A 17850-nucleotide genomic window follows, 5' to 3' on the forward strand; every position below is an offset into this window, starting at 1 on the left:
AGCGAAATGTGAAGGAGTCTTTATTATACTCATGACCGTCATGATTTCAGCACCAAGTGCAAGTGTCGTTGAGGTTGCGAAGACATCAGTAAAGCGCAGCGCTTCACTCGCACGAGTAAAGGTCTATAAAAGAAAACGTAACTCGGCGACAAAAACTGCCCAATTTTTGCATGACATGCAATTGCAACAGCAATGCATATGACCACGAGCCAACATTGTGCAACAGCAGCCGAAGAGAAGCCTTGTGCCATTGCCACGTCTGTGTACAGGACACCGTCGATCCATCTAATCAAGTCTTCAGGATGCCACAGGAAATGCACCCACTGGTACCATGTCATGCAAGCTTGCAGAGCAATGATTGAGACAGTGGGGGAGTCGATTGTGTTGCAACAATAAAAATATAAATACTGTACACAATTTATACAGCGCTCTCCTCAAAAAATTGCTAGCGCACGGAACAGTGTCGGAACCAAACAGTTGCCGTATGCGGATCTGCACTGCTGCTGCCTGCTGCACTCCAGAAAGCACACCAGGGCCTTTTTTTTTTGTCTGCGGGCACAACTGTAAACTGAGTTGGGCCAACAAAACAAACACACCTCACGAATTCGCTTGCGGCCACGTCTGCAGACAGCACCATGCAAGTATACACAAATATTGACAGCATAGTGGCAAAACAGCACTCCTTCGTTTGCGCCAGGGTGCAGCTCTTTTGTGCCAGTTGCATCAAATGTTCCAACATTCTTTGGTCGGTGACTCAAGTGTTCCGTTGCAGAGGGCACTGGTATTATATCCACGACTGCAACAGCAGTGATGATTCCACCAAGATCCCCTACAAAACTGTGAATTCAAAGTTCGCAGCCAACAAGACTATGTACAGACACTATAAATGAACAAATAAAAGACAATTCGAGCCGGCACTCAACGGAAGCCAACAGGAGAGTAAAGCCTGCTTACCGCAATGCGCCGACAATTAGGTACATTCTCGGGAAGTCAGTACAATCCTAAATTAAAAAAAAAAAATTAATAAAATACTCATAAAAACTCGCTATGGAGCTCTTCATCAAGACGTATACATAGCCATCTCAAGTTGGTCAACAGGACATAAAACAAAGACAAACAAGCCTAATTAAAAGAAATGTCCCAGTGCTTAGATCACACAATGCAATTAAACTGTACTGAGCACTAAAACATCGTCTTTCCATTCTAATTTGAGGGTGGTCCTTACATGAATTCAGCCATTTTACGGCAGTGCTGTCAAATATTTACAGTTGCTCGTCTTCTTCCATAATGCAGCCAACCACGGTCACAGACGCGACACAGTGTCGATACTCCCCACAAACGAGGTGGCCTGCCTAAACACAATCGGAAGACTTGTGTCAAAGGGCAAGCGCGTGGCGCTTTCTCCGAGGACTTGATTTCGGTGAGGCAAGCAACGCGCTGGCAAGTTGTCTTCTGCCCATGTGTGCTGCGTGTCGAACCCACGGTCTCTCCAACTTGACAAACTACCTGCGTGTCTCGTCAGGTTCTTTTTCCTGGTAGTAGACGACACTGCGATCTGTGTGGAGGTGTACAAGAACATTACCAGTGCATCAACCATGTGACACAGCACTTATAGCAATCTGTCACATAACTCATGTTTGTGCTTACATGGCAGAATAAAATGCACACGAGGTTACCACTCAAACGTCAAACAAGATCACTGGAACCACAGCTTTCATAACGATATCATGAGAAACCAACAAACAAGGACACCAAGGAAAACAGGTGAAATTACTTGTACTTACTAAATAAATTAAAGAAATGATAATTTAATCGCAATGAAAGTGGATGAAAAAATACCTCGCAGTAGGGGGGAACGATCCCACATCTTCGCATTATGTGTGTGATGCGAAGATGTGGGATCGTTCCCCACCTGCGGCAAGTTGTTTTTTCATCCACTTTCATTGCCATTAACTTATCATTTATTTAATTCATTGAGTAAGTACAAGTAATTTCCCCTATGTTTTCCTTGGCGTCCTTGTTTTTGGCTTCTCATGATATGATTAATAAAAATCAGGCCCCTCATTTAACCTCCTCAGCTTCCATAATGGTGTTTTCAGGAAACATTATCATGCAATGAGGCTGTAATGCCTCGCTCTGGCAGATCAAGGTGGCACCTAGATCAACCAGCACAAAAAGGTGATGAAAATGGAAGATGCGTGACTCATGGTGCACGCACAAGCATGACAAAGACTACCGATTGAATTTTGTTAGTTAGTAGGGCTAGTTGTCCTCCTTGTGCCCCCCTGCCACATAATAAAGCAGTCAAGCACCGACAGCCAAAGTGCATAGCACACGAGCCTTGGGCATGCTCAATGATGTTCATGTGATGTCACACAACCTAGATAGCCTACAACCTCTAGTAAGTGTGCAGTTATGGTAAAAGGTAATGAAAACTAAATAGAAATATTTAATCAGATTAGGCCAAACAAGTATTACAGTAAACTGACATTAATTTCACTCCTCTTCATTCTACCCCACCGATGGTCCCGGCGACTGTCCATGTATTTCAATGGACCTAAACTTTCGTTACAATCCTAAAATTGGCCTTTCCCGGACGTTGACCAGGATGACCCCTATTGTGACCCTAATAGCGAATCCTTCAGCATGTCTTGGCAGAGCTTGGGAGACAGTGAATACGTTGAATGTGCGTCATCTTTCATCGATTATCCCTATTTTTGGCCTGCCCCAAGACCATTTAGTAATAATCGCAGTGCACAATGTCTGATTATGGTATTTGCCCCATTCTAACACCCCCTTTTTTTTTGCTTTCCAAGTAAACTGGGCGGAAAATTGCCTGTGTGTTTCAATCGAGCGCAACACAGCTGTATAACGGTGAACCTGACTTTAGGAAATTGTCCACCATTGGACTCTTGCCCATATTTCTTGTTAAAAAGACAGGTTAAAGTTAGGGTTTATATTTTGTTTAGGATATTTAATAACATTTCTGTTAGTTTTCTACTTTGGACACACAGAAAGCGAGAGCACATTTTATTTGGGGGCGTGCTATTAATGGGAAAATACTGCCAATGCCAATAAGTGATGGTTTTGGTATTATTTCGTTCAGGCAGATAATTTGATAAGTTTCATTGGCCCCTTGATAGTCAAATCAATGGAAGTTGACTGTATTTCAAAACTCTATTTTTATTAGTTTCATGGTATTAGGTTAATTATTAGAAGAAAAAATTAAAATCAAGCTCCTACTTTGTGAATCTTGTGCCCAAACCAAAGTGTCAGTAGGTCAGTGTTACATCACTGATTTATTTATATGTTTATTCATATTTGTGTCATAGTGACTAAGTGTCAAGCACTTGGACGTGGCTGAGTTTGGTCTTTGGCTCTTTCAGACTCAAACATAATCCATTTTAACTAATCAAAGATTTTCTCAACCTAAGCAGAAGGCATCAACTTCACCACTTCTTGCTGAGTTGGTTTGCAAATTTTAAGGTGGCTCTTCTTTTTTGAATCTTTTCTAGCTTACCCAGCCTCTCCACAAAGTAGGAGTATTGGCATTGCAGAAGGCTAACTTACCAGTATGCAGATCAATTAATTGACAGCGCTTAAATAATGGCTGAAAAAAGGGTGCATCGGACGGGAACAGGCTGCTGAGATTTTGACAAATTGTCCTTGCTGCCTTCCACACAAGTTTTGGCGATACTGCATCTCCCTCCGATACGACGTGCTAGTTCGAGCAACATCAAGTACCGTGGTATGTGCGATTTACTTGAAATTGCAACGATACATACTTGCGCAATGCACTTCATAGAACCTATGGCAATATATGCTGGAGGTCTTTCTTTTTCTTGCACAGGACATTTACCAATCTATAAGTCGGCAAGCTCCTCCTACCCAGCGCAACTCTGTTTAATCCTCTTAAGACACTGGCGCACTCTTGTCTGTACTGTGCGTACTGGCTTTAACTGTGTGGAACTTATTGTCCACAATTAGTTGTGCATATTCCGTGGGCTGGCCTGTCCATGTCTAGGCGCCGCTAAGCCATTTTTTCTCCAGTGGCTTTTGTTGCTGTGCACAGACGCAATTGGGGAATGCTATACTGTAAGCACCGACGCCACCATCAACATTGAATTTAAGGAAGTGCTCACAATTTCCATCACAGGCTGCCGTGGCTTGTTGAGACTGCTCCAACTGGGTGCACGTGCGCTTCCACACTGCAAGAAACAGAGGCAACAGTGTCTTAGGATTACAAGCTTTGCGAAAACAAGCCAAGCACTTTTTGCGACCTAGCAAACAAGCGCCACTGGACACCAAATTCCCGAGAGGTGGAGCATTCACCTTGTATTTGTGCGTGCATAACAATAACACATGGGCAGGAGTATGTGCCGTATCTGCACGTATACGACACAACTGTGAATATAATGTAGGGACAGGCGGAATGAGGTCTGAAAAGAAGTTTTTATCAAAAGAAATTATAACAAGGTTTTAGTGCAACCTGGCAACATATTGTGTAGCGATTAGTTCCAGCTATCTGCAGCACATCTTGACATCTATTGAAGCAGTTAACCAAACGCTATAAGATTGCCCATTTCACTCCTGCATCATTGCAGTAAGGAAACCAGATTTACTGCCTTTATATGTCTGTCTGCAGGTTGCTAGCCTAGTTTGACGAAATTATTCAGCGACAAAATAAATGGTACCAAAATATACTTATTGCAACAAATATACGTCATCCAGAACACAATTCCCTTAATAAAGCAAACCTATCTAACCGTTGTATGCCTGCTTTTATAACCATTAGGCCACAATTGCACGCATACTTCTATCGTTTCAACGCCAACTACCTCTTCGAGATGATCGTGTTGAGAAGCGGTTGGGTTGTGTGGTGGTTGTGTGGTGTTTTATGGCACATAGGCAACTAAGGCCATTATGCGCCAAGCTCGAGGTATAGGAAAATTTTCCGTATAGTTTTATAAAAATGTAAATAGTCGTCGGTGGTGTTGTGTGCTGAAATAGTTAGAGTTACCTCATGATGGAGTAAGAAAAAGATTGTAACAATGGGTACTGATAAAAACTTTTAAAGGGGGTCGGGTAACCTCAGCGGCCATCCTTGCCAGGGCAAGGATCTCGAGGCTCCTAACCAATCAAATAAAGTCCTCAGCCCTTTTCTCAGAAATGAGAAGTGGCTGAGGTGTATGAGGTGAAGTACTGCGGGATGATTTACATATTTTTAAGAATACCAGCTTCTGTTAAAAATCTAAAAACGCTAGACATATCTACAATTGCATTATCACTCAAGAGCAGTGCGGGGTGAAAAGGGATGCATTGGTTATAAAACGGGGAAAAGCACTTTTTCCGTAGCTTTTCTAGTTTACAGCATGAAATTAAAATGTGATTGACTGTAAGTTCATCTCCGCAAGTGCAAATTGGTTTGTCTTCTTTCTTCAGCAGAAAGTTGTGTGTAATGTGTGTGTGACCTATACGGAGACGGCAGATAATGACTTCCTTGAAACGCTTCTGGTGCACGCATGACTTCCATTCACCTAGAACTGGTTTTATTAATTGTAGCTTGTTATTTAGTTCGTTGTTCCAAGTGGACTGCCATTTTTCTCTTGCATTACTATGTAGTAAGTTCATGCAATCTCTATAGGGCATATTTACATTCTTAATTTGCTTGCCATAAGCTTGAGCAGCGCACAAATCCGCTCTTTCATTGCCTTTTATGCCGACATGACTTGGTACCCAGCAGAGCCTGATGTTTTGGCCTTGAGCTGTGGCTGCTGTAATGCTGTGTATGAGGTCTCCAAGCAGAGGAGCCGTTGCAGCGGGCAGTACATTTAAAATACATAAGACGTGAAGATCCAGAAGGCAATATAAGAGTTGTCACATTGCGTAGCACGGTTGTGCAAGGACACATGTGCATGCGCGCATGCCATTTTCTTTTACACCAAAGATGCAGGAATGACACAAGTTTAGAGCCTTTCATTAACCACTTCACAAAAGCTCTGCTTCACAGATGCCAAATGTGCATTGGATCTGCATAATATTTTTCAAAGCGAAGCTTTCATATCGAGCTCACCAAAGCTTTGCTGACCGTGGTGGTAAAGAGAAGTTTAGCAGACTTAACATAGATACAAAAATAACAAAGGTCAGCAGTTTGAAACAATGACGTGAGAAGAATCTTCAAAACTAACAAACACAAAAACAAACACTACAAAAGGCCCATGTTGCCCAGAAACAAAAACAAAAGTTTGAAGGCCAGTCTAGAAAGAGAAGGCCCACAGGCACAAACAAAAGTTTCAAGAACACACAAGGAAGCTGGTTACAGACGCAAAAAATGGTATACACTACAGTGGCATCACTAATATTTCAGCATGGGCAATGACACATGATTGTTCCTAATTATAACAAAGCATGTCGAACACACTGCCGATGTATTTGGCAATATTTGCGAGTTTAACACGCCTACGAATGAAATGCACGGCAAATTTCTATGTGTATAAAGTGGAAAACTAAGGCAAAGATTACTTAAAGCTCCTAACTAAAGCCTGTTTTTTTTCAATGATGGCTGGCTTCCTTAAGTCAGCTTCGCCGCAATACAGCCATGTTATGCGGTAAAGCGTACAAGAGCAGCAAAGGCTTTCATTGGTTCATATTCGTAATCGGTTCGTATTCGATTGCACAACACAGGCAATATCTGGCTCACTTTCCCTGGAAAACAAAAGGAGCCCATTAGAGTTGGGTAACTATAGTAACCGGACATTGTGAGCTACCATTATTCCTTGAAAAGCTTCCTAGGGCAAACCAAAAATAGGTGTTTCTGGCGGGAGAGGGCCTGTGTTCAATGAATCCCATTCCCCCAAGCTTCGCCAGATAGATGCTTTCACTAAAGGGGTTGTTATTGGGGTCACCATATCGGTCAGAAGTGTGCATGTAGACTGGTCAAGTCCGAATTATTTGGCGAATGCTAATTTTAGGACAAAAATAACAAACGTTTGGGCACGTGGGTGCTGTCCCATGCAGGAATGAACTAACTGAAAAATCGAGTTAATTTGTAGTCAAATTAATGGAAGTCTACTGAATTCAGTTAAATGCGCACGGAACCGCAATAGCAAAGGGTACGTGGTCCTTTGTGGCCATCCACGCAAAGCTGCAGAACCATGCTTTCTACAGATTACAAATGCCGTCCCGCGCACAGGTTAAACTGACAGCAGCATATGTAAATGGAGTTTGACATTTCGGGCGATCAGCCGCAGCAAGTACTGTGAATGCTTACCAAGTTTCTAGGTGGGTGCACAGCTAGGAAAGGTAGAAGCTCGCATGTGGATATAAAGCCTAAAAGCTCCAAACTAATTGCAGAGCACTGCGTAAACTGTAAAGGTTGCATGTTCAATATCTGGTTCAGTTTGGAACGCGCAGTGCTGGTCAGCAGCCAAGGAAAGGTTTCTCCGTCACTTAGGCTATCCTCACGCACTCTCATTGGGCTGCTGCCGTCACCTTCTTGATTCGTTCATCTGTTCGTTCCACGTCTCCTCCCCCACACATTTGTCGCTTTCCCTTGGCGGCGCACCTCGTTGAGAAGCGAGCTTGCTACAGCGCTTGGCTGTGGGATTCTCCCGCAGAAGCCACATTATAACTGGTATTTGTCTATGTGGCTGCACTATAAGTGTGGTGCGTATTATGTGGAGTTCTATGGGAGGGTAAACGGGAGTCAGAAAAGCTGATTTTGCACTATAAGACGTTATGTTATAAGCAGTCTAAGCTGTAGCCGCAATACATAGGATACTAGTGCAGTTTTGCTAAACTGAAAGAAAGCCCCACATGCAGTTTCAACTGATGCAAAAGCCATCTGGTTGGACGAATGACTGGCACCACATAAAACAATACAGAAGATATACTAGATTTAATAATGAATGAGTGCTCTGGAAGAGATGCCCAAAAGCTTGCAACCAAAATTTGTTCACATATGCAACGACATGTCACCTGATGGCAGAAAGGTAGTGCCCAAATCTTGCCCTTCGTCCGTTCACTGACATCGCTACCTTCTTTGTCACTGCCTTGCTCCCACAGTGCACTGTCCTCACTTCTTCACAGCACATTTAAGATGTTGCGCTTTCAGAATGCTCACATTTTCAGCCTCAGCCGTAAGGTCACCTAATGCCACCGCAATCCAGTTCGCTACCCCACCGGAGGAGACATGGTGAAGTAGCCAGACGTCTGAGCTTGCTCAGAACGGTGCTTCGAATGTTCGCGAATTCCTCGCCTTCATCTGTACACCTCATCTGTGTCCAAACAGTAATTCATAGCTTTTCTCACGGCTATTACAGTGAAATCTCGTGACAACAACCATCACATTAACGAACCTTTCAGATTAACCAACTTTTCAGAAATCCCCTGCTGACTTAAGGTTTCAGAGTAAAAATATTTCAGTACTACGAACTTCAGAACACCGAACTTTTCAGAATAACGATTGTTATTCTTTTCTGTGTCATGTTAACAACCTCAGTGCTACGAGCTAATATTCCAAAATTTGGGTATTCTCTTCGGCTGCCGTGTATCCTTCACGGCTACCGAAACAGTAGGCTAGCAGACGACAAGGTGCAGAAAGTGGACATTGTGCCGCACGAGTCCAAACCCGAGAGGAGAGTTAAAAAAAAGAAAAAAAAAAGAGGAGGAGAAGAAGAAGAAAGAATGCGGGAGAGAACTTTTTAAAAATCTATTCCGAAGGCGCATGCTCCGCCCAGGCAAGTGTCAACTAGCAACAGAGGCACGACTCTCTCCTTTTGCCCTTATTTCTGCACACACCTCTTTCTCTCTCGCTTCTTTCTGCGGCTGTATCAGCTACACACGTGGAGAAATGTAACCTCCGTACTCGTGAGGATGCACACCACATGGTCGCACTTTGTACTTTCCGGACGGTGTCGTTTACACTCGCTTGCTCTTTGGAATAGTTCAGGTGTCCACCTCGAGTGAGACAATTGCGGTGTCCACAGCAAGGAATGTGAAAAACAAACAAACAAGAAACATTGCACTTTGGAGGCGACATGGAGCTTCCTTTTTGTCAGTAGTTTTATAGGCGTCTGCATTGCACATATCACTTATTGTATGGTGCTTCGGTAGTGCGTGACGACGGAATCTATGGAAAATAGCAACAGCTCAGGCTGAGAGCCAACAGCGCTTTCATGGATAGCTCAAATGGTGACAACTTATGAATTGATGGGTGGATGGGCGGAACGGTTAATTTGGGGCTTTCACTAGACTTTTCAAAGCAGAGAACAATTTTTGGCGGTCCCACATGATGCACTATATCGAGATTTTGACTGTAATGCTATTAGCATTCTGTGGGAACTTGCCCCTGTTTGCGGTATGTCTGATTGTATCTATGTATCTACCTAGCTATATCTATGTCCGCACCTAACCTTTTGACCGGCAAGTTGGGTCAATGAGTAGCGCACAGACAAATGTGTAGTGTCATGCTGCTGTGCTGTGGGAACCAGGTCCAAAACCAGCCGCTGAACAGCTTATGTCACCGGGTATACACGGCTCATCAATAACTGTTTTTGATGCCAACTTGGGTCACTGGGTGTGTGCGGCATTTTATAATGATCATTAAGAGGAAGCTTTAGCTCGGATGATCCCATCTAAATACATGTAAAAGGAGAATTCATTTTTATCCGCAACCACTGCACCAGATTTGACGAGGCTTGTTGCATTTAAAAGAAAAACTCAAAATCTAGTGACTGTTGGTTTCCCATTTTTGATTTAGATTGTCAATGTTTTATTAAAAATTGGCAAAAATCGAAAATTTTCAGAAAATGAAGCTATTGAGATTACAACTCTCTAACTCAGCAAGGAAAAATGATATAACAATTCTGTGAATTGCATCTGATAGTAAATCTAAAGCGGACAAAATTAATATGTTGCACATGAATATATAAGAATTTAGTAATATGGAAATACATCTTTTGCACAACCCTTGTAAACGACGAATTCACGTAAGATATAAATTGATATACCGAATATGTCCGCTTTAAAAAATCTAATGGATGCCATTTACAGAACCGCGATATTTCTTGTTGATGCAGAGCTATTATGTTGTAAACATCGTGCTTCTATTGTTTTCGAACTTCTGAATTTTTGAAAATTAGTTTACCAAAATTCAGGCCCTAAATTGAAATTCCGCTTCCAACAGTCACTAGAATTTAGCTTTCTCTCTCAAATGCAACAAACTTCATTAAAATTGGTCCAGGGGTTATCTCAGAGAAGCGTTTTTGCGTTTTACATGTATTTGAATCGGCCGTGTCGGAGCTGGGCCCGAGCTAAAGCTTCCTCTTAATATAAACTGCATCTTCAAAGCTATTTGATGGTGACAAGCTTTTGCCACTGTTTTGGCAAATGCTGTCAAACAAAACATTGAATCTGAAAGGCAGTACATGCCATGGGGTACAAACGAGCAGGGTGCTCTCAGGTTTTGATCGCTGTCCATATGCATGGCTCGTGCAAGCTGCAACCATTCATTCTTGGCACCAGCAGATTGCCACTCTGCTTCAAGAATGCAAAAGGCCTCCCGATTCGATACACATTCCACAAGAAAGTGTGGATGACAGATCTTTTCAACCAGTGGTGTTGGGCATGGGATGCCCAACTGGAGAGGCTCTGCCACTGGGTTTGTCTTCTTGTAGACAAGGGCTTACTGCAAGCGGCATTTTAGGATTATGCGAGTAGTCAAAATGAATCCGACCCCAACCTCCACTTGAACGGATCTTTAGATCACAGTTTGAATCCAACAAAACCACAGAACTCCACATTCACATTTTGTCCGAAGACCATGGCAGCAGCAGAATAACCTCCGCATGCTTTGTGGGCCCACGCAGAGGACATTTCATTCGAAATAGCACGGTTGCCCGTGTCTGGGAACACGCATGTCCTGCAAGCTAAAAGTGACTTTAGAAACTAACAGCGTATGTGTGGTGCCATCAGTCAGTGATGCAGTGACTGGAGGGGAAGAGCTGAGAATGAAGGGACATGTAGCAGGCTGCAAGGCGCTGACCCCGCAAGAGACGCGCATACCATCCGACCCACTTATAACGATGCCGGTTTTAACAACATATTGGTTATAACAATGAGAAGGTACTGTGCCGTGAACTTTTGTATGTTTTGCATGGTGAAATAACCTGCATACTACAATGTCCCAATGTCGCATTATCACTTATAGTGATGAAGACTGACCGCTCAGTGTCCGAGCTGAAAGGTAGTGAAATGCAAAATCCTTAAAAAGAAAAAAAGAAAACGAGAAATTCGAGCCGCTGCACGATAGCCCGCTGCTCGAACAGCCGTTGTGCGCTCATTTTCCAGCCTTCTCCGTGCACCTCTCTCCCGTTGCACTTCCGCCCCTACGAACACGAATGGGCTGGGCCCATATCTCTACGCTGTGCCACTCTCCGAAACACGAATGAACCGCGCCAACTGCGCTGCTCACAACATCTTGCTCGCTGTCTCCTCATTCAGCGTAGTTCTGCAAACTGTGTAATCGCCAGTGTTTGTCTTTGTTGGTTACGTTGAAATCGTTCCTGGCCACATGGTTTCTCAGCCTCTTTTGACTCGCCGCCGAAACGGAAGATGACTGACCTGTCCAGTAATAAGGGTCAATGCACGACGTTGCCGGTGAAAAGAAAGCGCACAGCTATAGATTTAGAAACTAAGTGCTTCTAACTGACGAGGTGATCGTCGCAAATGTATTTGCATCGCATAGCAACGCCGATGACAGCAGCGATGATGCGGTAGGGCAGTCTGCCTCAACGTTGTCTTCACAGGAGGCCCGGCCAATGATTTAGTCCTTCCGGGCTTCGTTTTCGCGAGGAACCTTCTGCTGCACAACGTGGAGCACCTGGATACATTGGAGAAGGATGTTGGGAAGGCTGACGGACATAGGGTTTTCTTGTGCAATGCAGTGCGACGTACGTGGCGATCTCACCTCAGCTTCTTCTGTATTTCTCAAGCAGACAGGCTGCTGCGGCAACCTCCTTGCATTTTTTAAAAGGCCCTTTTTGGGGCCACCAAAACACTGCCTCGGCGGTGCTCGCATATCACTTGCCACTCGTGACTCCTCTTTGCAGTTATAGCAGTGCCATTATTTAACACCGACAGCCGCAGCTTGTCACACTTAATCGGAGTGCCCAGGAAGCAGTTAAATAGTGAACACAATCAGCAGCCACATGGAGGAAGGTGGTGGGGAGGGACACTGGCCTCCCCGCCATTATAGTTTTCTCACAACAGCTCTGCCAACCACCTATTTAGATTTTTTCCATGCAACCCGGTTATAACAATGAAATTTTCGTGGCACTTGAATACTGTTATGAGTGGGTTCGACTGTACTCTTTAGGGTGGTCGAGACTGGTTCCAACAGGAAGTCGGTTTCGAAATGCAACAGTCCGTCTGGCTGGTTGCCCACGTTTGAAGACCAGCTGTTGAAGTGGCATATTGTTGGTATTGTAACGGACAGGCGGCCGGGCATGTTCACACACAATTCACAGTAAACTGCACTGATGGCATATTCATGCAGGCTAGTTTTCTACCTTTCTTTTGAATAAAAATGTACAACAAGCCCTTCCGATGCTAGCGAGTCACACAGCAGTCTCGCATCCGGGTGACGTGGGATTTTAGGGTTAGCAGTGCGATCAGTATATCAAAAACCATTCTGTCGTACGAGCAACTTGCAACGTTCGTGAGAAAAAGATCAGTTAACTTTCGTGCATTCAACCTGGCCTTGAAGAAAAGAATGGTAAAGTTTTCGCTTTTCATGATGTCTGGAAACTGTCCGAGACATGCGGAGATCTCAGATAAGCTTCAGATATGCATATTTTAATTTCACATTATTGATATATAAAATTATCATATTTGTGCAAAGTGTACTTAGTTACGCTTTTCAGCAATTCCTGAAACAAGGAATTGCTAGTGAATTCACACAGACACTTTTCATAATCAAGTTTCATAATCCTCTTGGAGTGTTAAAAAAGTGTTGTGTTGAGTAGCAGTGTTACTCCATAGTTCAAAGGGCGAGTCAAATGGAGCAAAATTTTAGAACATCATACCTGCCAACATGGGGACTCTGAAACTTTTACTGTTCTGGTCCACAGCAACGTCAAAAATATCTCTGAACAGCTGCCAGTATAGTCAATAGATGTCTCGGTGCTCGCACTGTGACTGCAGATGGCGTTGTGTGCATTGTTAATCAAGGAATGCATACTAATACCCGTTATTGTTTCATACATACATGGGGCAAGCAAAGTAAGCAAAAGAAAGGCTCGAATTGCCACAACAGTGCCAAAAACAGCTCTGAAGGGCTACAAGTACAGTTACTAGACGTCCTGGCCCTCTTACTGTGATCAGAGAAGGCACCTGCATGCGTGCATAAATAAGGAACACATACTATTTCCCGTGGCAATGGCTTCTTTCTACTCTCAATATGCTTAACCACACACCACAGCTGTAGCGTGGCGAAGCTGACTTAAAAGACCCAGCCATTATGCAACAGACATTAGACCTTTGCACACATGCACTCCTCAATGGATGTCTCGATCTGAAGCGAGCTGTATTAGGCCTACACTAACTACCCACAAATGGCTTGGATTAAAATGTGCCGTCGGCTAGCAACTTAGCGTGGAATGGCGATTACGATGCAGCCTTTTAATTTCCTTTTCTTTTTTAAGTTCCTTCTTAATTTTTTTTCTTACTGTGTGTGTTTGTGGTCAGGTTGGGGCAGTTTTTCGGGAGATTAACAACTTTCCTCATACAATCGGGATGGTTGGTCAGAATTTGGGAATCTCCCCAACAAAGTTGCAGGAGAGTTGGTAGGTATGGAATATATGGCGTTACTATTTGCCTTCTGTATCCTGTTAGGATGCCTTCTGCATCATGTCTTCATCAAAAAGAAAAACAGGATGCTCACTGGTTTGCAGGTAGCCGACGACTTGCTCGTGGTTCTGCGAGGCAACGTCGGGTGCGTCGCCCCTGACACCGCTCTGCGACCGCCGCCCGTTGGCTTGGCTGTAGGGCGGCCGTGAGGCACTGCAGCGAGATGGAGCGAAAAAGAACACTGACACAAGTGGCCAAACAAAAACGAGACATCGATAGAGTTATCCAAGTCCTAACACTTCCGTGTAGCTGGCCTCAGGGGTGGCTTACAAATGCAACTCAACATTGTACCCAAACAAGCGCAGTCAGTGATAAAAGCAGCATTGGCGCAACAAGCTTCAGCAAGTGGAGGAGGCAGTGGTTCACATTACTTCTCCGGGACTCGTGCTAAACTGTGTTGTGTTAAAAATATGCACTATGGCACAACTTCAGTTTTGCAGCAGTGAGGACAATGAACGTGGTGGACTTCTGCTTCATCCCTGGAATAATAAACTTCTGCTTAGTGTTTAGAATAAATGACAAGAAATTGGACCTTCTCATGTACAATGCTAGTATTTCATCTGCCATAGGACTAGCCTTGTCAACAATCACACGTGCTCCTGTGTTCTTACTCGAGCTAAAACTAAAACTGGGGGCGTTCCTGCATGAGCACAAAGGTCGTTACAATTCAGCTATCTGTATGTGGCAAGAAAGATGCATTTAACGGCGCTTATGGTGCACAAACATTATTATCTGAAGTGCTTGCTCACTGGTGCACTATGAGATATCACACTGCAAGGTGTGTCTGAGCCATACATTCACAGCCCCGAGCAACAGACAACTAGTCCGTGCGCAATGCAGCTACAGTGCGTCACTGTGCTTGCTCATCTGACTGGCCCACACAAATGCTAGCTTTTAGAATTTTGCATAGCTCAGAGTGATAGCACGTTAGTTACGACTTGCTGTGGTGGCTCAGTAGATGTGATGGTCGGCTTCTGAGCCAACATTGCAGGTCCAATTCCTGACCTCCGTGGCTAGCTTCTGATGGCAGCAGAATGCAAAAATGCTTGTGCACATTGCTTTGAGTGCATGCGGAAGAAACTCAGGGGGTCAAAATTCATATACAGCTGTTCGCTCTCGGAGCCCCTGCGTTGCTTCGGGAAGTCAAAACCCACCAACCAAATGCCAGGGATGACCTATGCACTATAAGTACGTAAATTATGAAGAGATGTCTTAAGTCTTCTGATATGCTGTACCTACTAACATATGCTCTCACGTTCTGAAGAATACATAAGCTTCTGTGAACTTTCCTTCATCCCATTACGAACAAGGCTTCCGTATGGAAGCCAAAACGTCTTTTAGATGTAATCCTTTTTTAGTACTTCTTTTGGTCAGTGTCCGTCATTTTATTGCTTCATGTTTCATCCCGACCAGACGGGCTTCCGTTGAACCCTTGACTTCATTTCAACATACGCTCTCGTAAACAACCAACCATACTTCCTTTCACACCCCAGCAGGAAATGCTGTGACAGCTACTCACGGAGTGTAATCACAGCAACGGTCACAGTTTGCGGAACTACAATAACTAATTACAACTACAACTTTTGGACAGATGGTTACGTCACGCTGAACTGCAGGCACACGTCTGTGCCTCCAGCATCTGACATACTATGTTTTGGTAGCCAACACAAGTGATGCAGTGTGGCCACTGGTAGCAGGAATGTGCCATTCTACCCATCTGGTGGTAAATAGGTACTTACGTGTGAGGCTTTCCATGTAGTATTTCCGTCTAATTACTGCATCATATTTTGCTACACAAAAGTATGAGACATAATTTTACATTAAATTACTTGGTGCATACCTACAGTTTTCTTCCACATGTGACATACTATTATTTAGCAGTGAGAAAAGTCTTGCTAGCCTACATGTGACAGACCAGGTAATAAAATATGTAAAAATATATAGTGAACTTCTGCAATAGGATATGTATAATTGGTAAAAAGCTGTAATCAACCAGAACAGGGATTATGTCCCCAACCAATCACATTAGGGGATACTTTCAGTTCTGTGTAATGCCTCATTGGCTATTCTTGCTTCTGAGTTAGCCACTCAGTGTTTGTCGAATGTGATTGACTAAAAATACGGCACTGCACCTCATTGTGGTGTTTACTCCTGCCGCTTAGTGACCCAGTGTATGAATCAAGCTGGCCCTACTCCAGTGCGCATCTTTTAGCATTGCGCTCAGTTTAGCTGCATAAAAGCATTTGAATAAACTTACACGGCGCTTCCATGCAAAAGGAGTCATGTAGCAGCGACTCTTACCGTCGCTCTTCACATGGAATGACAGCTAGTGATTTCTGCAGATATCGGAGCAGCTAATTAGAAAAGTAGACACCAAAAACACAGTAGGGCACTCGGCATAACCACACGTCAAACATAACAGTACGTGCTACACCATCTCTTAGCATGGTATCATCAGATACCGTCACAAAGACATACGTCACTGGGCGTAACCAGACGTAACCAACCGCCGATACTAAAGCACCGTTCTGATCTCTCGTCGTCACACAAGGCAGGAAACACCTCTGACCTCATTTCGCAGCGCAAAATACTTCGCGGTCCAAGGCCGGTACTACACAGTTGATCGTACTTCGAGCAGTTACGGAGCTGTAAACAGCGCGAATCACGTTCTAGCAGAACGGGTTTTCCCTCCGAGGAGTCGACCTACTTTTTGGACTTGCAGGGCGAACCATTCAGCGTAAATTTACGGTTGCAAGACAAATAATTGATACGCAAATTCACTGATACGAAATAATAATCTTCAACACTCCAGCATGGAGCGGGAACATGCAAAACATCTTCCGACTGCTTTGGCGAAGATAGCGAAACCATGCAGACGGCAGCAAATCTCCGTACGGTAAACGCATAAGCGAGAGATCGGCTATCACAAAGGGGCTCGCGTTTGGTTACAGCTCGGGATTTTGCGTCATCCGGCGCACGCTGAGCGAGCGTACGTCAACAAAAGCGACACCGACAAGCCGGAGGCGTGACAAGCGATCGGCGACTTTTAGGCCTGACCCCGTGAACCGCGCGAGACGGCGTGCGATGTGTCACGTCGACCGATGAACGCACGCACGCGCGCTGGGTAGAGCCAACGACCGAGGAAAACCCCTCCAATTCTACACATAAAGAGATCGGCCCCTCGCACACTCCGCACCAAGCAAACGCGAGAACTCACCTCATCTCCGCAGGCCGCTGAAAGTTCGTCCGCTGCTGTTGCTGCTGCGGGTCTTGTTGGTTTCCCGCCTTGTACGAAGAGACGCCTGCAAAAGGCGGCAACGCAAACGTGGCGTCGTGAGAGTCGCAATACACGGCCAAGCCCCGAGATGAAACACCGTCGCCTGCTGTTCATTCAACGCCCGTATACCTCCCCAGCAGAACACGGGTGGCGAGATCGCAGCTCACTTTATTTTTTCCTTTCTATTTTTTTGTTTCCCCCCCTTAGCCAGCGCGAAATTCCTCGCACCGAGCACGTTCGCAAACTTGCTCGCCAACGAGGAGGCGAGAAAGACCACATCGTCCGCGTTCCCGAGTTAAAACACCTCACGATCTCGCCTGCTGCAAGGCGGGGAAGAGGACTTACCCGAAGCGCGGCCCCTCAGCAGAGCGACATTGTTCGCGGGAACACCTTTCGAAACGGCGAACATGCTAAAAATGAATAACTTCTTCGCTTGCGCTTCTTGCTCACGGCGATCGACGGACGACGTCCCGATGACTGTTCGTCATTCTTCAACAGAACTATGCGATCGTTGATGAATTCGCCGGGCAACCAGTAGTCTATCGGTAAATAAGCCCTACGGTGGCGTATCGCCCATTCAGCAGACCACTGCCACGGTTTTCTCTTTCTCCTGTCAAAGAAGCACAACAGTTGCAACAGCGGCAGCGTCGGCGGGCATTTCTAAA

General features: G+C 44.6%; 1 protein-coding gene across 2 annotated transcripts in view; it reads right to left on the bottom strand.

The window, feature by feature from the left end:
* Positions 1–17850, bottom strand: part of LOC126525711 (uncharacterized) — a 225544-nt gene continuing 207694 nt past the window's right edge. The window contains exons 1-5 of one of the 2 annotated variants that reach the window (XM_050173625.3): positions 17531–17844; positions 17126–17210; positions 13943–14061; positions 4143–4208; positions 1–1555 (exon numbers count right to left, since the gene is read on the bottom strand). In XM_050173625.3, the coding sequence (XP_050029582.1) occupies positions 1503–1555; positions 4143–4208; positions 13943–14061; positions 17126–17210; positions 17531–17594 (387 nt within the window). In that variant the 5' untranslated portion in view covers positions 17595–17844 and the 3' untranslated portion in view covers positions 1–1502. Of the gene's footprint in view, positions 1556–4142; positions 4209–13942; positions 14062–17125; positions 17211–17530; positions 17845–17850 lie in introns of those variants that run through there. The other variant, XM_055067805.1, reaches the window with a different exon arrangement.

Source organism: Dermacentor andersoni, chromosome 8, assembly GCF_023375885.2.
Source record: "Dermacentor andersoni chromosome 8, qqDerAnde1_hic_scaffold, whole genome shotgun sequence".
Lineage (NCBI taxonomy): Eukaryota > Metazoa > Arthropoda > Arachnida > Ixodida > Ixodidae > Dermacentor > Dermacentor andersoni.